The sequence below is a fragment of the Salmo trutta genome, chromosome 15 (assembly GCF_901001165.1).
Source record: "Salmo trutta chromosome 15, fSalTru1.1, whole genome shotgun sequence".
Lineage (NCBI taxonomy): Eukaryota > Metazoa > Chordata > Actinopteri > Salmoniformes > Salmonidae > Salmo > Salmo trutta.
In genome coordinates this window covers 58568140-58589938 of record NC_042971.1, presented here as the reverse complement: position 1 = coordinate 58589938, position 21799 = coordinate 58568140, and the positions used below count along the sequence as shown (strand labels likewise).

Genomic DNA, 21799 nt, shown 5'->3' with positions numbered 1-21799 from the left:
GAAGGGTACAAAAAAAATGTCTGGAGCATTGAAGGTCCGCAAGAACACAATAGCCTTCATCATTCTTAAATGGAAGAGGTTTGGAACCACAAACTCTCCCTAGAGCTGGCTGCCCGGCCAAACTGACCAATTGGGGGAGAAGGGCCTTGGTCAGGGAGGTTACCAAGAATCCAATGATCACTCTGACAGAGCTCCAGAGTTTCTCTGTGGAGATGGGAGAACCTACCAGAAGGACAAATATCTCTGCAGCACTACACCAATCAGGCCTTTATGGTAGAGTGACCAGACAGAAGCCACTCCTCAGTAAAAGGCACGACAGCCCGCTTGGTGTTTGCCAAAAGCCACCTAGAGAACTTGCAGACCATGAGAAACAAGATTCTCTGGTCTGATGAAACCAAGATTGAACCCTTTGGCCTGAATTCCAAGTGTCCCGTCTGGAGGAAACCTGGCACCATCCCAATGGTGAAGCGTGGTGGCAGCATCATGCTGTGGGGATGTTTTTCAGCAGCAAGGACTGGGAGACTAGTCAAGATCGAGGGAAAGATGAACAGAGCAAAGCACAGAGAGATCCTTGATGAAAAACTGCTCCAGAGTGCTCAGGACCTCAGACTGGGGCGAAGTTTCACCTTCCAATAGGACAACAACCCTAAGCACACAGCCAAGACAACACAGGAGTGGCTTCGGGACAAGTCTCTGAATGTCCTTTAGTGGACTTGAACCAGATTGAACATCTCTGGAGACCTGAAAATAGCTTTGCAGCGAAGCTCCCCATCCAACCTGACAGAGCTTGAGAGGATCTGCAGTAAAGAATGGGAGAAACTCGCCAAATACAGGTGTGCTAAGCTTGTAGCGTCATACCCAAGAAGACTCGAGGCTGTAATCGCTGCCAAAGGTGCTTCAACAAAGAACTGAGTAAAGGGTCTGAATACTGATGTAAATGTAATATCTGTTTCTTTTATACATTTGCTAAAATTTGAAAAACCTATTTTTGCTTTGTCATTATGGGGTATTGTGTGTAGATTGATGATGGGGGGGAAAAACAATTTAATCAATTTTAGTATAAGGCTATAACGTAACAAAATGTGGAAAAAGTCAAGGGGTTTGAATACTTTCCGAATGCGCTGTACTTACTCATGCTATACTTCTGCTAGGTAAGCCTACTTTGCAGTTAACATTTCATTGGGAAGGTTTTGGGGAAAGGTTTTCTGTCAACACACAAGGCTTACCTAGCAGAGATATATCATGAGTAAGTACAGCGCATTCGGAAAATATTCAAACCCCTTGACTTTTTCCACATTTTGTTACGTTATAGCCTTATACTAAAATTGATCACATCAACAGGCTGGCTAGACACGGAGTGATAGACAAACGCGTTCACCACAGACAGACGGGCAATTTTGCTGGAAATGAATTGGCAGATAGTGTTAGATTTTTTTTTTAAGCCAATAGTGGATAACCAGGGTTGGGATAATGTTGCGCTGATTAGATAGTAGCTGGGAGTCTGCGGTGTCTGATACTCTGACAGTTTGTGGTGGAACACTTAAATTGCATGTACTTTCAGAATTGTTCGGCCAGCTACTCATAGGTAGGCTGGAGGCTACTGGTGGCTGGCGATCGACCCGTTGGGAGACACCTGTTCTAACCTAACACCAGGCCTGGCTGTACTCTGACCTGCTAAACCTCTTCAGTCTACAGTTGGCCAGTAAGCTATGGTTAGAGTAAAGAGCATATCAATACCAGTTAAAATGCTTTGGCCATACCAGTGTCTGTGCTGACAGTCAACACTAGTTCGACAGAGTGCCTACTAAACCTCACCTGATGATGCGCTGGGCAGCGTACTGGTGTAAGCAGCGGAACTGGGCTGACATATTGGCCAGGGCTGCCAGGCAGTTGGTGTGCAGGTACTTATCCTGGAACAGAGGAAATAAGAGACGTACAATGACCTTCCTGGAAGTCCATTGAGATGCGTACTAAGTATAGTTTCAAGTTTTATAATGTCACGTGCACAAGTACAGTGAAATGCCTTTCTTGCCAACTCTAAACCCTACAATGCAGTCATCTATATCAATGTAGTACTGAACAAAAACACATGAGAAATGAAAATCTGAAGTAGGCCTAAACAAAATATATGTGGTCATGTAGGTGTGTGTGTCCAGGGTTTTTTCTGCATATAAAAGTATTGGGGCGGGCCGGCCTAAGTGTTTTTTCGGGCCGTCTATGTCCAAACAGTAAAATGTGAAATGACTAAAACCAGATAAAAAGTATGTAGAAAATATAATTTATATATATTTTTTATAATCTCAGAACTAACAATGACCAAAATAAAAGGAGAATCTATATTGAACAAAAATAAAACGCAACATGCAACAATTTCAAATATTTTACTGAGTTACATATCATATAAGGAAATCTGTTATTGAAATAAAATCATTAGGCCCTAATCTATGGATTTCACATGACTGGGAATACAGATGTGGATCTGTTGGTCACTGGTGTGACCACCATTTGCCTCACGCAGCGTGACCCATCTCCTTCGCATAGAGTTGATCAGGCTGTTGATTGAGGCCTGTGGAACGTTGTCCCATTCCTCTTCAATGGCTGTGGAATGTTGTCCCATTCCTCTTCAATGGCTGTGCGAAGAACTGGATATTATCAGGAACTGGAACACATTGTCGCAAACATCGATCCAGAGCATCCCAAACATGCGCAATGGGGGACATGTCTGGTGAGTATGCAGGCCATGGAAGAACTGGGACATTTTCAGCTTCCAGGAATTGTGTAGAGATCATTGCAACATGGGGCTGTGCATTATCATGCTGAAACATAAGGTGATGGCAGCGGATCAATGGCATGACAACGGGCCTCAGGATCTTGTCACGGTATCTCTGTTCATTCAAATTTCCATCAATAAAATGCAATTATGTTCGTTGTGCATAGCTTATGCCTGCCCATACCATAACCCCACCGACACCATGGGGCACTCTGTTCACATTATCTGTGGTTCTGAGGCCGATTGGACGTACTGCTTAATTCTCTTAAACAACGTTGGAGACGGCTTATGGTAGAGAATTCTCTGGCAACAACTCTGGTGGACATTCCTGCAGTCAGCATGCCAATTGCACGCTCCCTCAACACAATCTGTGGCATTGTCTTGTGTGACAAAACTGCACATTTTAGAGTGGCCTTTTATTGTCCCCCAGCACAAGGTGCACCTGTGTAATGACCACGCTGTTTAATCAGTTGACTGATATGCCACACCTGTCAGGTGGTTGGATTATCTTGGCAAAGGAGAAATGCTCACTAACAAGGATATAAACAAATTTGTGCACAACATTTGAGAGATAAGCTTTTTCTGAATATGGACCAACACTTTACATGTTGCGTTTATATTTTATTGCGTACAAATCTCTCTCTCAGCCCGATGGCAAAAATGTGTAGAATTGCAGGAAATTAGCCAACAGGACCACACCCATGGGCATGCCACAGCCACCACCTAAACCCCATTTTGATCCAGAAAAAACCCTGTGTGCGCGCATGTGTGTGTGCGCGTGTGTCCATGCACTCCTTATGCATGTACATCCATGTGTGTTTAACTCACCCTGGTCCGTGTCATGTTGTACTGGATGGTGCGTATGACCACCAGGATGAGTAGACTACCCAGAGAGATCTCTGTTAACTGACGTTCTGAATACCACTTTATGTTCTTCAATACCTGAGAGAGAGGGAGACAACATAAGAAATGGCTATGCAAATGGTAGCTACTACAGTAGGTAACACCCCAGAAGTAGATAGCAGCTGCCACTGTTCTTTCCTAATCTCGTAGACAGTAGCTACCACTGTTCCTTCCTAATCTCGTAGACAGTAGCTACCACTGTTCCTTCCTAATCTCGTAGATAGTAGCTGCCACTGTTCCTTCCTAATCTCGTAGATAGTAGCTGCCACTGTTCCTTCCTAATCTCGTAGATAGTAGCTACCACTGTTCCTTCCTAATCTCGTAGATAGTAGCTACCACTGTTCCTTCCTAATCTCGTAGATAGTAGCTACCACTGTTCCTTCCTAATCTCGTAGATAGTAGCTACCACTGTTCCTTCCTAATCTCGTAGATAGTAGCTACCACTGTTCCTTCCTAATCTCGTAGACAGTAGCTACCACTGTTCCTTCCTAATCTCGTAGACAGTAGCTACCACGGTTCCTTCCTAATCTCGTAGACAGCAGCTACCACTGTTCCTTCCTAATCTCGTAGACAGCAGCTACCACTGTTCCTTCCTAATCTCGTAGATAGTAGCTACCACTGTTCCTTCCTAATCTCGTAGATAGTAGCTACCATTGTTCCTTCCTAATCTCGTAGACAGTAGCTACCACTGTTCCTTCCTAATCTCGTAGACAGCAGCTACCACTGTTCCTTCCTAATCTCGTAGACAGCAACTACCACTATTCCTTCCTAATCTCGTAGACAGCAGCTACCACTGTTCCTTCCTAATCTCGTAGACACCACTGATTCCTGAAATATTTAAACATCGACCAACATCAAAATCCTACCTCCCCCAGATAACCTTTATCAATCAGGCAATGAGATTAAGACAGGAAGTATCAGGAGTTTCAAATGTATCAATGTATCCATTCCAATGTTACGGTCTCTCTTTCTGTCTCTGCATCTCAAATTACCCCTCTCTCTCTGGTTATGGCCACCATTTTGTGTAATGTCTGTCTGAGCTGAGGTTCCAGACTTGTTTGGGATAGAAAGCAGTTGCTTCGTGAGCCTGAAAATACATTATCTAAGAGATTGATAGTTGGCATTCAGCAGTCAAAAGTATACCTTATTTACTTTGAAATACTACAAAATAGTGATTATGTCAGACAGCATAGACAGCAGCTCTAGAGAGATGAGATGATGACTTTGAATTAAATAATAGTCATAAAATAAAACATTTTATTAAAGTAAAGTAACTTGGTTGACCGAGAGTTATCTGTTCTTTCGACCAATTGATTGGTTGAAATGTTTAAAACGTATTTTTACATATACAACACCGCCTTCGGAAAGAATTCGAACCTCTTGACTTTTCCCACATTTTGTTATGTTACAGACTTATTCTAAAATTGAGCATTGTTTTTTTCCCCTCATCAATCTACACACAATACCCCATAATGACAAAGTTATAACATTTTTGCAAGTGTATAAAAAAACTAAACTGGAAAATCACATTTACATCAGTATTCAGACCCTTTACTTTGTTGAAGCACCTTTGGCAGCGATTACAGCCTCGAGTCTTCTTGGATATGATGCTACAAGCTTGGCACACATGTATTTGGGGAGTTTCTCCCATTCTTCTATGCAGATCCTTTCAAGCTCTGTCAGGTTGGATGGGGAGCGTCGCTGCAAAGCTATTTTCAGGTCTCTCCAGAGATGATTGATCAGGTACAAGTCCGGGCTCTGCCTGGGCCACTAAAGGACATTCAGAGACTTGTCCCAAAGCCACTCCTGCGTTGTCTTGGCTGTGTGCTTGGGGTCGTTGTCCTGTTGGAAGGTGAACCCTCGCCCTAGTCTGATGTCCTGAGTGCTCTGGAGCAGGTTTTTATCAAGGATCTGTCTGTACTTTGCTCCGTTCATCTTTCCATCGATCCTGACTAGTCTCCCAGTCCCTCCCACTGAAAAAAATCCCTACAGCATGATGCTGCCACCACCATGCTTCACCGTAGGGATGGTGCCAGGTTTCCTCCAGATGTGAGGCTTGGCATTCAGGCCAAATAGTTAAATCTTAGATTCATCAGAACAGAGAATCTTGATCTGAGTCCTTTAGGTGCCTTTTGGCAAACTCCAAGCGAGCTGTCATGTGCCTTTTACTGAAGTGGCTTCCGTCTGGCCACTCTACCATAAACGCCTGATTGGTGGAGGGCTGCAGAGATGGTTGTCCTTCTGGAAGGTTCTCCCATCTCCACACAGGAACTCTGGAGCTCTGTCAAAGTGACCATTGGGTTCTTGGTCACCTCCCTTACCAAGGCACTTCTCCCTCGATTGTTCAGTTTGGCCAGGCGGCCAGCTCTAGGAAGAGTCTTGGTGGCTCCAAACTTCTTCCATTTAAGAATGATGGAGGCCTGCTCTACTAAGCCTACTAACGATAATGACTTTACTTATTATAATGACGATCATAACAATAATAGTAATAATAACAATAAGGAGATCTAGAAAAAGGAGGGTTATTATTCTAAATAATCATTCTAAATATATTTTTCTGACAATTTGGAACAGTGTAAACACTAAATAAATTGTAAGTGATACCAGAGAGGCTGTTCTAACAAAAACAGTCTAAAACCTTAATTACAGCATAGCAAAGATTACATCCAGCCGAATTTGTGAAATTGTTTCACAAGAATGTGAAATGTCAGAATAATAGTAGAGAGAATGATTTATTTCAGCTTTTATTTCTTTCATCACATTCCCAGTGGGTCAGAAGTTTACATACACTCAATTAGTATTTGGTAGCATTGCCTTTAAATTGTTTAACTTGGGTCAAGCGTTTCGGGTAGCCTTCCACAAGTTTCCCACAATAAGTTGGGTGAATTTTGGCCCATTCCTCCTGACAGAGATGTTGTAACTGAGTCAGGTTTGTAGGTCTCCTTGCTCGCACACGCTTTTTCAGTTCTGCCCACAAATGTTCTATTGGTTTGAGGGCAGGGCTTTGTGATGGCCACTCCAATACCTTGACTTTGTGGCCTTAAGCCATTTTGCCACAACTTTGGAAGTATGCTTGCGGTCATTGTCAATTTGGAAGACCCATTTGCGACCAAGCTTCAACTTCCTGACTGACGTCTTGAGATGTTGCTTCAATATATCCACATAATTGTGGATATAATGATGCCATCTATTTTGTGAAGTGCACCAGTCCCTCCTGCAGCAAATCACCCCCAAAAATGAGGCTGTTATCCCCTGTGCTTCACGGTTGGGATGGTGTTCTTCGGCTTGCAAGCATCCCCCTTTTTCCTCCAAACATAACGATGGTCATTATGGCCAAACAGTTCTATTTTTGTTTCATCAGACCAGAGGACATTTCTCCAAAAAGTACCATCTTTGTCCCCATGTGCAGTTGCAAACCGTAGTCTGGCTTTTTTAAAGCGGTTTTGGAGCAGTGGCTTCTTCCTTGCTGAGCAGCCTTTCAGGTTATGTCGATATAGGACTCGTTTTACTGTGGATATAGATACTTTTGTACCTGTTTCCTCCAGCATCTTCACAAGGTCCTTTGCTGTTGTTCTAGGATTGATTTGCACTTTTCGCACCAAAGTACATTCATCTCTAGGAGACAGAATGTGTCTCCTCCCTGAGCGGTATGACGGCTGTGTGGTCCCATGGTGTTTATACTTGCATACTATTGTTTGTACAGATGAACGAGGTACCTTCAGGCTTTTGGAAATTGCTCCCAAGGATGAACCAGACTTTTGGAGGCCTACAATTTTATTTCTGAGGTCTTGGCTGATTTCCCCATGATGTCAAGGAAAGAAGCACTGAGTTTGAAGGTAGGCTTTGAAATACATCCACAGGTACACCTCCAATTGCCTCAAATGTTGTCAATTAGCCTATCAGAAGCTTCTAAAGCCATGAAATCCTTTTCTGGAATTTTCCAAGTTGTTTAAAGGCACAGTCAACTTAGTGTATGTAAATTGTGATACAGCGAAATAATCTGTCTGTAAACAATTGTTGGAAAAATTACTTGTCATGCACAAAGTAGATGTCCTAACCGACTTGCCAAAACTATAGTTTGTTAACAAGACATTTGTGGAGTGGTTGAAAAACAAGTTTTAATGTATCCAACCTAAGTGTATGTACATTTCCGACTTCAAATGTATATGGATGATTTAAAGGTTATTGATTATAGACCTAATTAAGTTGGGGTTTCTTATCTCCTCATTCTGCTGCTGCCTCAGCCACATTGTTCTGAACACCAATATGCTGGTTAAGTTTGCATTTATACACATAGCAATACGGTCTAGGAAAAGGCGCCAATTCAACAGCGCACTGATGTTTCAGAACCGCGACTGCTATCAAACACGTGAGAAACTACGTGTTAAAAAAGAATATTATTTTTATTTAGTGTTGCACCATTGTCCTTAACCATGTACAATTTCAGTAGCACGTCTTAGTGATGGACTGTACCATCCCCACAGCCTCCACAATGGATTAGTCCACTCAGACAGGCGCAAATCAGACAGGTATCTTGTACCACATGAAATATTTATACATTTTTTGCTACTGCACGACTAAAGAAATCTCTGTGGACCACAGCCTAATCGACAAAACAATCGACCAGTTGACTAAACGTCCTGGGCAGGAATAAAGGAATATATTTCCTGAAGATGACAATAGCTAGATACATTTTGATAGCAACTGTAAATAAAGAGAGGAAGAAAGAGGGGGAGGGAATCCAGATTAAACAGTAGCCTTCTGACCTCAGGGAATACAGATTAAACAGTAGCCTTCTGACCTCAGGGAATACAGATTAAACAGTAGCCTTCTGACCTCAGGGAATCCAGATTAAACAGTAGCCTTCTGACCTCAGGGAATCCAGATTAAACAGTAGCCTTCTGACCTCAGGGAATCCAGATTAAACAGTAGCCTTCTGACCTCAGGGAATACAGATTAAACAGTAGCCTTCTGACCTCAGGGAATCCAGATTAAACAGTAGCCTTCTGACCTCAGGGAATCCAGATTAAACAGTAGCCTTCTGACCTCAGGGAATCCAGATTAAACAGTAGCCTTCTGACCTCAGGGAATCCAGATTAAACAGTAGCCTTCTGACCTCAGGGAATACAGATTAAACAGTAGCCTTCTGACCTCAGGGAATCCAGATTAAACAGTAGCCTTCTGACCTCAGGGAATACAGATTAAACAGTAGCCTTCTGACCTCAGGGAATACAGATTAAACAGTAGCCTTCTGACCTCAGGGAATCCAGATTAAACAGTAGCCTTCTGACCTCAGGGAATCCAGATTAAACAGTAGCCTTCTGACCTCAGGGAATCCAGATTAAACAGTAGCCTTCTGACCTCAGGGAATCCAGATTAAACAGTAGCCTTCTGACCTCAGGGAATCCAGATTAAACAGTAGCCTTCTGACCTCAGGGAATCCAGATTAAACAGTAGCCTTCTGACCTCAGGGAATACAATCACCACACACTGGGATCAAAATGATGACCCCTCATTGGTCAGTCAGTAGACCTAGTATTGCAGAGGCTCATTGCTCTCTCAGGGATGTGACAGAGAACATCTGGAAAATAAGGATATTAGTTTCAGGGAAAGGTTATTGATGTATTCTTGTAGAAAAGTAGAAATTCCTCATTAATCAGGAAAAATGGCATCTCTGGATGGATAGAGGGGAGAGTAGAGAGAGAGGAGGCTGAGGCAGGGCTGGCTGTGTGTGTGTGTGTTCCCTGGCCCAGAACAGGCTCTGGTAAGCAAGTCAGTCAACAGCATTACAGAGTCATCTCACTCTCTGGATGGATAGAGGGGAGAGTAGAGAGAGAGGAGACCAAGGCAGAGCTGTGTCCTGTCCGGCCCAGCCTCTGGTCAGTCAGTCACTACACAGCCTCACCTCTCTCTGGATGGCTAGAGGGGAGAGTAGAGAGAAAGGAGACAGTCACTACACAGCCTCACCTCTCTCTGGATGGCTAGAGGGGAGAGTAGAGAGAGAGGAGACCAAGGCAGAGCTGTGTCCTGTCCGGCCCAGCCTCTGGTCAGTCAGTCACTACACAGCCTCACCTCTCTCTGGATGGCTAGAGGGGAGAGTAGAGAGAGAGGAGACCAAGGCAGAGCTGTGTCCTGTCCGGCCCAGCCTCTGGTCAGTCAGTCAGTCACTACACAGCCTCACCTCTCTCTGGATGGCTAGAGGGGAGATGTGGCCGTCTAATCTCAGGCTGAACAAACAGTCCCATGACACCAATAACACTAAAGCACCGCCACATAGATTGTTCTTTGTTGAAAAACTTCTGTCCAAACATTGAAAGATGTCTGACTTTGGTTGCCATTTAACCTGGTGGAAATTACATGTCAACGTCAAAGAGACCAATGTGAAATGGATTTTCATCTAAAACATATCGAGACTTAGAGGTCTGCTGGCAGCCACAGCTTCATGATTTCCTGCTGGGGGGGAGGGGGGCGCGAGAGAGAGCGAGAGAGACCCAAATGGCATCCTATCCCCATAGGGTTCTGGTACAAGGTAGTACACTACATAGAGAATAGGGTGCCATTTGGGACATAAGGAGAGAGACACATTCATATGCAGCCCAGGCAATGGACTGAAACTCCATAGGGGAGGGAGGGAGGAGGGAGAGGGAGGGAGGGAGATTCATATGCAACCCAGGCAATGGACTGCGGCTAGGGAGAGAGGGAATATATGAGAGAGAGATGGCTTTAAAATGTCAAAAATGATTCACAGAACTGAAGGTAACGACAGAGTGGAATGAGTCAATCACCGTGAGCTAAATGGTTTAACGGTTTTCTGTTCAAATACTCTGAATTCATTGACAAGCTGACCAATAATGAAGACTGAACTAGACAGAGGAGGATGGGGAGCATTTCCAAATTACGGATACTGACCATCAACGTACCCTTATCAGAAATGACAGGTTTGAGAAATCATTTTCAGAAATTACAGATCATAAATCATAATACTGTTCTTATCTGAAATGGCACAGGTCCTGACATTTGAGAAATCATCCTTCTGCCAAGTCTATAATCCGAATTTACTGAGAGGGAATTCATGTTGTTTGAGGTACTGTGTTCGTTTCAAATCCCGATCCCTACCCCGTTTCTGTTGAAGGTGTCGTCCTCAGTGAGGATGAGGAGGATGATGAGGGTTAGAGTGAGGGGTCAGTACTCACCACCTCGTGTATGGATCTGTTGAAGGTGTCGTCCTCAGTGAGGATGAGGAGGATGATGAGGGCCATGTAGACGTGATGAGAGTTCCTGTCTTCCACATGGTACAGGATCTCTAGGATGGGCACCACCTAAGGGAAGATAATTAGAGAATGAACATGTGTGTTGGGTACTAATATTGGTTTAATTTCATTTAGACAATTTATTCAACCATGATAATCCACTCAGAAATGCCACCGTTTTCCTTCCTGGTCTCCTGCATGTGTTCCTGCGGTGTGGGGCGGGACAGAGAGGGGGCGGTACAGAACAGAGGGGGCGGTACAGAACAGAGGGGGCGGGACAGAGAGGGGGTGGGACAGAGAGGGGGCGGTACAGAACAGAGAGGGGGCGGGACAGAGAGGGGGCGGTACAGAACAGAGAGGGGGCGGGACAGAGAGGGGGCGGGACAGAGAGGGGGCGGGACAGAGAGGGGGCGGGACAGAGAGGGGGCTGTACAGAACAGAGAGGGCGGGACAGAATTGGAGTGGGACAGAAAGGGGGTGGGACAGAAAGGGGGTGGGACAGAAAGGGGTTGGTGTGGGGCGAGACAGAGGGGGTGCTGTGGGGTGGGGGCAGAAAGTGCGGCGGCCACCAGACCTCAACCAGAAGGCAAGCCCTGACACGCACCCAACATCCAACACACTGCATCCCAGACTAAAGAGACAGTGGGAAACAGAGAGTGTTGTTCCACAGGGGAGCTGTGTGTGTTCCAGCATGGTTTCACTGTGTGTGGGAGTGATCCTCCTCCCCAACACATTTAAAACCTGCTGAGAAGTGACGTCACAGCAGGACCAGCTGTCCATTGTGTGCCAACATGTCAGCTGGGAACAATGAGAAATTAAGACAAAGCGGATGACTAAGATTACTAAAGCCTTGTTCACATTGGAAGTTTGAAGTGACTCAAATAAAATAAAAATTGCATATCCGATTCAAATCTGTTATTTTTCTTAGTCTGAACAGCACATGGAATTGGATATTTGAAGACACATTTCAAACCACCCTGGCAGCAGCATACCACCCTGCATCCCACTGGTGGCTTGCCTCTGAAGATAAACAAGGTTGATCCTGGTTGGTCCCTGGATGGGAGACCAGATGCTGCTGGAAGTGGTGTTGAAGGACCAGTAGGAAGCACTCTTTCCTCTGGTCTAAAAAACAATATATCCCAGTGCACCAGGGCAGTGATTGGGGACATTGCCTTGTGTAGGGTGGCATCTTTCAGATGGGACGTTAAACGGATGGGACTCTCTGTGGTCACTAAAGATCCCATGCCACTTATCGTAAGAGTAGAGGTGTTAACTCCGGTGTCCTGGATAAATTCCTGATCTGGCCCTCATACCATCATGGTCACCTAATCATCCCCAGCTTCCAAATGGCTCATTCATTCTCCTTCCTCTCCCCTGTAACTATTCCCCAGGTCGTTGTTGTAAATGAGAATGAGTTCTCAGTCAACTTACCTGGTAAAATAAGGGACTTGTATATTTTTTCCTTCTACAAATCTGATTCCTGGCCAAGCGACTGGTGTCTGAACGGTCATTGGAAACACGTATCTTCCTCTATAATTTTCACTACAAAACATAGAAACGCGCCATTTTCCTACATGCTGATGTTGGGGTGGTGCTGGATGATCAACATTTTGAAATGTCCCTTTAATTGTTGACAAACAAATGAGTGAATGTGCTAGAAAGCTAAACAGCTACCTAGTTAGCTGACTGCTGTTAGTTAGCTGACTGCTGTGGTAGTGGGGCGGCAGGTAGCCTAGTGGTTAGAGCGTTGGACTAGTAACCGAAAGGTTGCAAGATCAAATCCCCGAGCTGACAAGGATAAAAATCTGTCGTTCTGCCCCTGAACAAGGCAGTTAACCCACTGTTCCCCAGTAGGCCGTCATTGAAAATAAGAATTTGTTCTTAACTGACTTGCCTAGTTAAATAAAGGTAAAATATATATTTTTAAATTTAACCAATGAGAATTGCCAGACCTCAACCAGAAGGCAACCAGAAGGCAAACGTATCTTCCTCTATCATTTTAATTACGAAACGCTCCATTTTCTCATGTGGTGATGTTGGGGTGGTGCTGCAGACAATGAATAGGTCGGTAGTTGAACCATTCTTCCCTTTATTTTTCCTTTAACTTACCAGGTTCTCCATGTCTGTGCGTGACAGCATGTAGTTCCTCATATTGGTGTTCTGATGCAGCAGCGTGTAGAGTAACAGCGTAGCCTGGTCAGACCTCTGTTGCTCACACAGAGCTGTGTACAGGCTGTTGAAGTTAATCTGGAACGTATGGTGCTGCTCTGTAGGGATGGATGACGTGTCTAAAGGAGGTCAAAACGCTTGTTAGATACTACTGCCATGTTGGAACTAGGAACACAAGCATTTCTCTACACTTGTTAGATACTACTGCCATGTTGGAACTAGGAACACAAGCATTTCTCTACACTTGTTAGATACTACTGCCATGTTGGAGCACAAGCATTTCTCTACACTTGTTAGATATTACTGCCATGTTGGAGCACAAGCATTTCTCTACACTTGTTAGATATTACTGCCATGTTGGAGCACAAGCATTTCTCTACACTTGTTAGATACTACTGCCATGTTGGAGCTAGGAACACAAGCATTTCTCTACACTTGTTAGATACTACTGCCATGTTGGAGCACAAGCATTTCTCTACACTTGTTAGATACTACTGCCATGTTGGAGCTAGGAACACAAGCATTTCTCTACACTTGTTAGATACTACTGCCATGTTGGAGCACAAGCATTTCTCTACACTTGTTAGATACTACTGCCATGTTGGAACTAGGAAGACAAGCATTTCTCTACACTTGTTAGATACTACTGCCATGTTGGAACTAGGAAGACAAGCATTTCTCTACACTTGTTAGATACTACTGCCATGTTGGAGCACAAGCATTTCTCTACACTTGTTAGATACTACTGCCATGTTGGAACACAAGCATTTCTCTACACTTGTTAGATACTACTGCCATGTTGGAGCACAAGCATTTCTCTACACTTGTTAGATACTACTGCCATGTTGGAACACAAGCATTTCTCTACACTTGTTAGATACTACTGCCATGTTGGAACTAGGAACACAAGCATTTCTCTACACTTGTTAGATACTACTGCCATGTTGGAGCTAGGAACACAAGCATTTCTCTACACTTGTTAGATACTACTGCCATGTTGGAACACAAGCATTTCTCTACACTTGTTAGATACTACTGCCATGTTGGAACACAAGCATTTCTCTACACTTGTTAGATACTACTGCCATGTTGGAACACAAGCATTTCTCTACACCCGCAATAACATCTGATAAATATGTGTATGTGACCAATAACATTTGATTTGATATTAAAGCCATTTAGCAGACACTCCTATCAAAGGGTAAATTACAATGAGACACACATTCACCAATAGGTCCCTTTGTCTGCTTCTATCGGTACAATATATCATACGGTATGTAAACATTTACATTTAGCAGACACTCTTATCCACAGCGACTTACAGTTAGTGCATTCATCTTAAGATAGCTAGGTGGGACAAGCACATTTCACAGTAAGTACATTTTTCCTCAATAAATTAGCTACCAGCAAAGGTCAGAGCTCGCGAGACCCTGGTCTCAGTTGGGATCCCTGATTAAATAAAAGTGATTAAATAAAAAACAGTAAGGGAGAAACAGTGCGAGTGTTAATTCCCAAAATAGCTTATTTACCTCACTATTTACTGTACTTGACTATACTGTATAGTAGTCAAGCATTTTGCTATAGACATGTTGTTCTGATAATGAACAATAAAAATATGTATTTTCAATAGATAAAACCAAATGCCTTAGCATTTAGACAGGTAGTGATAAGGGGAAAAATCGATACAGTTACATATCTCAATATTATTTTGGACGACATTATATACATACTTTGACTCAAAGTAACCCCCCCAAACAAATAACGTTTGGTAGTATTTGCTAGCAATAGCAGGCTATACCTGCCCCAAAAACTCCAGTATTTTTCGACCTATAACTTGTTGTCCCATCTTCTTCTTAAATATTGAGTCAACATGTTTTCAGCACTTATTTCCATGACTGATCAAAACTAGTTTTCTCGTGCTCCTGGAACATCAATTTGCTATAAAATAGCAAGTATCAGATCACAATACATATCGGCACCTAAGTATCAAATGAAATGATAAGTCACGTACACAGTTTACATCTAAATGGACAGCTAACTGCTTGTGTACTAGCTCCCTCAACATCACAGAACAATAACCAATATTCATAATAAAGAGTTTCATTAAAAACAACAAGTATTGTGAGGTCCCCTGGAGATTCCTGGCCCACAGTGTGTGTTTTTGAAGCAGGTGACAGCCTGTCTGTAAGGGGGGTGTGTGTGGGCATAAGGTGTGTGTGTGTAGGGCAGTACCTTGTGTGTTTTTGAAGCAGGTGACAGCCTGTCTGTAGGGGTTTGGGCAGTCGTTTGGTCCATCTGTCAGATTGGCTAGCACCAGGAGTAATAACAGGCTCTGATTGGATAAGGGAAGCGGGTTCTGTTCCTGCTCCAATCCTGGTTTACTGCTGGCTCCGCCCAGTGTGAACACACTCCACAACCCACCTGGAGGAAACGCATAGGTAGAGAATATTAATATTGGTAACACTTTCTATGAACACCCTCTTCCTAATGTCTTACGAGCTCATTTATAACACCTTATAAGCGCGCTAGTAACTGCTCATAAATTACAATATAAAAAAAAGTTTAAATTCTTATTTTTTCTTTATGAAAATGGGACAAAAGAATATACATAAGGCCTGGTCTGGACAGAGAGGAATATAAGGACAGGATTTCATACTCAACCAAAATAGAAATGCAACATGCAACAATTTCAAAGATTTTACTGAGTTACAGTTCATATAAGGAAATCAGTCAATTGAAATATATTCATTGGGCCCTAATCTATGGATTTCACATGACTGGGCAGGGGCACAGCCATGGGTGGGCCTGGGAGGGCATAGGCCCACCCACTTGAAAGCCAGGTCCAGCCAATCAGAATGAGTTTTCCCCCCACAAAAAGGCTTTATTACAGGCAGAAATACTCCTCAACTAAAGACATCTGTGGAATTGTGTTGTGTGACAAAACTGCACATTTTAGAGTGGCTTTTTATTTTTCCCAGCACATGGTGAAACGTATAATGAACATGCTGTTTAATCAGTATCTTGATATACCACACCTGTCAGGTCGAAGGATTATCTCGGCAAAGGAGAAATGCTCACTAGCAGGAATGTAAAAACATTTGCTAAAATATGAGTGAAATAGGCTTTTTGCACGTATGGAAAATATCTGTGATCTTTTATTTCAGCTCATGAAACATGGGACAAACACTTTACATGTTGCGTTTATATTTTTGTTCAGTATAGATGTTGCTATTTTAAACTATTACTATGTTGATTTTCTGAACATCATATTGTATTCTCTCTCAGAACGGTGCATTCTGGCTCGACTAAACCTTACTCTATCTGTTGTTTCTTCTCAGATTGTATCAGATCTGTCTCAAAGTGAAAAGGATTTGTCTCCATCTAGAGGTGAGAGACAGAACAGACAATTTCCCAGCATGACCGATTGTGAAAGAAGAGCAGTCAATGTCAGTTATCAGCTCTGCCGTGGTCAATACCACGACCATGTTAAACCCACTGGTTATCAGCTCTGCTGTGGTCAATACCCCATCCATGTTAAACCCACTGGTTATCAGCTCTGCTGTGATCAATACCACGACCATGTTAAACCCACTGGTTATCAGCTCTGCTGTGGTCAATACCCCATCCATGTTAAACCCACTGGTTATCAGCACTGCTGTGGTCAATACCACGACCATGTTAAACCCACTGGTTATCAGCTCTGCTGTGATCAATACCCCGACCATGTTAAACCCACTGGTTATCAGCACTGCTGTGATCAATACCCCATCCATGTTAAACCCACTGGTTATCAGCTCTGCTGTGGTTAATACCCTGACCATGTTAAACCCACTGGTTATCAGCTCTGCTGTGATCAATACCCCATCCATGTTAAACCCACTGGTTATCAGCACTGCTGTGATCAATACCCCATCCATGTTAAACCCACTGGTTATCAGCTCTGCTGTGGTTAATACCCCGACCATGTTAAACCCACTGGTTATCAGCACTGCTGTGGTCAATACCCCATCCATGTTAAACCCACTGGTTATCAGCTCTGCTGTGGTCAATACCCCATCCATGTTAAACCCACTGGTTATCAGCTCTGCTGTGGTCAATACCCTGACCATGTTAAACCCACTGGTTATCAGCTCTGCTGTGATCAATACCCCATCCATGTTAAACCCACTGGTTATCAGCACTGCTGTGATCAATACCCCATCCATGTTAAACCCACTGGTTATCAGCTCTGCTGTGGTCAACACCCCGACCATGTTAAACCCACTGGTTATCAGCACTGCTGTGGTCAATACCCCATCCATGTTAAACCCACTGGTTATCAGCTCTGCTGTGGTCAATACCACGACCATGTCCTTCTTCTATCTAATCGGTTAATGTTTTAGTCCATGTGCCAATGTGCTTGGACAAAGATCTAAAGCACAGACGTTTTTATTTTATTTTAATGAAAGATGGACAAATTGACTGGGGACCAGTGTGTCCTTGTACACAACTTTGTTTGACTCTGTCAGAACAGCAGAGCCATGGTCACTTCCCCTCTCTGGCCCCTCTGTCTCTGTCCGGTCCGTCCCAGTCCTCCCTCCCTCCCTCCCCTCCCTCCTCTCCCTTCTCTCCTCTCCCTCTGCCTTTCCCTCTTTTTTCCGTCTCTTTCTCCCTCACGCTCTCCCAGCCCCCAGTCTGTGGCTAGCCCAGGGCCAGAGGATGTGAGCGGAGCATTTCGCTCTGGTACCGCTCAGCCACAAGCTCCGGGCATGCTCTGGCCAGCGTTTTTCATTTCCTTCATCACTGTTCTTTGGATTAGGCATATTCTGTAGTATTTATTTAGCCTACCCCACCACTAATGCGCAGAGATGTTGATACGAGTCGACAAAGAAATAGGTCACAGCCTGTGTAATTGATGGCATGATAACCAATGGAGCAGCACCAGAGACTTTTAGATTTCTTTACAGGCTATTGTCAAAAAGAGTTCATAACAGTGCTAAAGTTGTCTATCAAGTGTAAAATCTGAGCACAACAGAGCCAGTTACAACTGAAGTATCCAATCATCAATAGATTAGTAGTGCTGAGCATTTAAACGACATTTCGGTTATTTTTCAGGTTTTTAAAACACTAATTGACCGAAGTCGGTTCAATTATTTAAATTCCATTTTGTTCTTTTTCTTTCTTTCTGTGAGCTCGATGTAAAGTTTCTGTAAAGATAAATCAGATCAAGCCTGAACTGTGGGATGTAGTAGGGAGTATTCGTTTCCAACAGGCCAATATTCTAAATAGTTTAGCTCAGAAAATGTGGTAATTAACTACAATGACCATAATCCATTGCAGGCACACATAAACTCGTCCGGTCTGTGCGGAGCGGGCACAGAGACTGCACGGTAAAGCAATGCACGAGTTGAAGGTATTGAAGGTATGCGGTACTCAGAACGCACCTCACCTCAGCCACCCCCAAAGCAACGTTGATCCATTGATAATGCATGACTTCCGCCAGAACACAAAGAGTTGGATGCATTTGGTGGATATGAGGCGTGAGAGAAGAGAACGCGCGATCAAGAGGGATAGAAAAGCAGTTGCTCCGTGAGCCTGAAAACACATGATCTAAGTGATTGATAGTTGGCATTCAGCAGTCAAAAGTACTACTAAAATAGTGATTTTGTCAGACAGCAGCTCTATAGAGATGATCTGATGACTTGGAATGAAATAAAGTCATCAAATAAAACATTTTATTAAAGTAAAGTGAATAAATTAGGACAAAAAAAAATCTTGGTCCAAATTGTCAAACTTATTTTTCGATATATAGACACATCTTATATGTTTTAATCAGCTATATGCACTGAGCTTGTCTGATGCTTTAAGGGCACTGTTTGATTAAATAATTATGACATACAAATGACTAGAGGGAGTCCGACCACAATTCATTTGAATGTGATGGGCCGGGCTCAGACTTGCTGCGCAAAAACGTGACTGTGTGACCAGCACCCGTTGTCCTTCTCTCCTCCCTGCTGCAGCGACCACCACAGAACATCAGTGTTTATGGTGCGGTCTCTGCTGCAGCGACCACCACAGAACATCAGTGTTTATGGTGCGGTCTCTGCTGCAGCGACTACCACAGAACATCAGTGTTTATGGTGCGGTCTCTGCTGCAGCGACCACCACAGAACATCAGTGTTTATGGTGCGGTCTCTGCTGCAGCGACCACCACAGAACATCAGTGTTTATGGTGCGGTCTCTGCTGCAGCGACCACCACAGAACATCAGTGTTTATGGTGCGGTCTCTGCTGCAGCGACCACCACAGAACATCAGTGTTTATGGTGCGGTCTCTGCTGCAGCGACCACCACAGAACATCAACAGTGTTTATGGTGCGGTCTCTGCTGCAGCGACTACCACAGAACATCAACAGTGTTTATGGTGCGGTCTCTGCTGCAGCGACTACCACAGAACATCAACAGTGTTTATGGTGCGGTCTCTGCTGCAGTGACCACCACAGAACATCAGTGTTTATGGTGCGGTCTCTGCTGCAGCGACTACCACAGAACATCAGTGTTTATGGTGCGGTCTCTGCTGCAGCGACCACCACAGAACATCAACAGTGTTTATGGTGCGGTCTCTGCTGCAGCGACTACCACAGAACATCAGTGTTTATGGTGCGGTCTCTGCTGCAGCGACTACCACAGAACATCAGTGTTTATGGTGCGGTCTCTGCTGCAGCGACTACCACAGAACATCAGTGTTTATGGTGCGGTCTCTGCTGCAGCGACTACCACAGAACATCAGTGTTTATGGTGCGGTCTCTGCTGCAGCGACTACCACAGAACATCAACAGTGTTTATGGTGCGGTCTCTGCTGCAGCGACTACCACAGAACATCAGTGTTTATGGTGCGGTCTCTGCTGCAGCGACTACCACAGAACATCAGTGTTTATGGTGCGGTCTCTGCTGCAGCGACCACCACAGAACATCAGTGTTTATGGTGCGGTCTCTGCTGCAGCGACTACCACAGAACATCAACAGTGTTTATGGTGCGGTCTCTGCTGCAGCGACTACCACAGAACATCAACAGTGTTTATGGTGCGGTCTCTGCTGCAGCGACTACCACAGAACATCATCAGTGTTTATGGTGCGGTCTCTGCTGCAGCGACTACCACAGAACATCAACAGTGTTTATGGTGCGGTCTCTGCTGCAGCGACTACCACAGAACATCAACAGTGTTTATGGTGCGGTCTCTGCTGCAGCGACTACCACAGAACATCAGTGTTTATGGTGCGGTCTCTGCTGCAGCGACTACCACAGAACATCAGTGTTTATGGTGCGGTCTCTGCTGCAGCGACTACCACAGAACATCAGTGTTTATGGTGCGGTCTCTGCTGCAGCGACTACCACAGAACATCAGTGTTTATGGTGCGGTCTCTGCTGCAGCGACTACCACAGAACATCAACAGTGTTTATGGTGCGGTCTCTGCTGCAGCGACTACCACAGAACATCAGTGTTTATGGTGCGGTCTCTGCTGCAGCGACTACCACAGAACATCAGTGTTTATGGTGCGGTCTCTGCTGCAGCGACCACCACAGAACATCAGTGTTTATGGTGCGGTCTCTGCTGCAGCGACTACCACAGAACATCATCAGTGTTTATGGTGCGGTCTCTGCTGCAGCGACTACCACAGAACATCAACAGTGTTTATGGTGCGGTCTCTGCTGCAGCGACTACCACAGAACATCATCAGTGTTTATGGTGCGGTCTCTGCTGCAGCGACTACCACAGAACATCAACAGTGTTTATGGTGCGGTCTCTGCTGCAGCGACTACCACAGAACATCAACAGTGTTTATGGTGCGGTCTCTGCTGCAGCGACTACCACAGAACATCAAGTGTTTATCGTGCTGTCTGTGTTGCTGAAGCTGTAACATAATTACAGCCATTTCTGACTGAAAAGTTCTGTTACCAGAAATCCCTCATTTGTTTAGGAAAAACATTCTCTATTCCCGTAACGCTTGCTCTCTTTACGTGACATGTATGCATCGCATGCACGTGACCAATAGGACATGACCTATAGCATGTCATAATCACATCAATAAACTCTGAACACAGTAACATGTGACAACAAAATAGACGCAGAGGACGTGACAAAAACTTGAAACCGGGGAATGTTTTATTTTTTATTTTCTTAGGGGTGGATCAGCTTAATATTGCAGAACAATGTTAACGGGGGAATGTTTACTGGTTGCCCAGGAGGTAAAGGGGAAGTCAGATGTGTGGAACAAATTTGACTAGTTATGGAAAATACTGGAGATCAAGAAAAAGAAGGAGCAAGCGCTGTGTGTAAAAAAATTTGGACCGTTAACAACAATGTATACAACACTAAATAAGAGTACCAGAGAGTCTGTTGTAAAACATTTTGTCAAGCCTTTATCAAATCAAATGTATGTATATAGTCCTTCTTACATCAGCTGATATATCAAAGTGCTGTACAGAAACCCAGCCGAAAACCCCAAACAGCAAGCAGTGCAGGTGTAGAAGCACGGTGGCTAGGAAAAACTCCCTAGAAAGGCCAAAACCTAGGAAGAAACCTAGAGAGGAACCAGGCTATGAGGGGTGGCCAGTCATCTTCTGGCTATGCCGGGTGGAGATTATAACAGTACATGGCCAAGATGTTCAAATGTTCATAAATGACCAGCATAGTCAAATAATAGTAATCACATTACAGCAAAGACTAA

At 44.1% G+C, this 21799-nt stretch overlaps 1 protein-coding gene and 1 long non-coding RNA gene across 4 annotated transcripts in view; both read right to left on the bottom strand.

The window, feature by feature from the left end:
* Window positions 1-21799, bottom strand: part of dym (dymeclin) — a 161202-nt gene that overhangs the window by 87757 nt on the left and 51646 nt on the right. For all 3 annotated transcript variants that reach the window (XM_029692339.1, XM_029692338.1, XM_029692340.1), the window contains 5 exons: window positions 15325-15513; window positions 13033-13211; window positions 10867-10992; window positions 3599-3712; window positions 1816-1910 (listed from right to left, as the gene is read on the bottom strand). In XM_029692339.1, coding sequence (XP_029548199.1) covers window positions 1816-1910; window positions 3599-3712; window positions 10867-10992; window positions 13033-13211; window positions 15325-15513 — 703 coding nt within the window. The remainder of the gene's footprint in view (window positions 1-1815; window positions 1911-3598; window positions 3713-10866; window positions 10993-13032; window positions 13212-15324; window positions 15514-21799) is intronic.
* Window positions 8061-10167, bottom strand: LOC115149453 (uncharacterized). Its single transcript, XR_003866873.1, has 2 exons — window positions 9140-10167; window positions 8061-9104 (listed from the first exon to the last, which is right to left on the bottom strand). It is a non-coding gene; the product is annotated as an uncharacterized LOC115149453 (long non-coding RNA).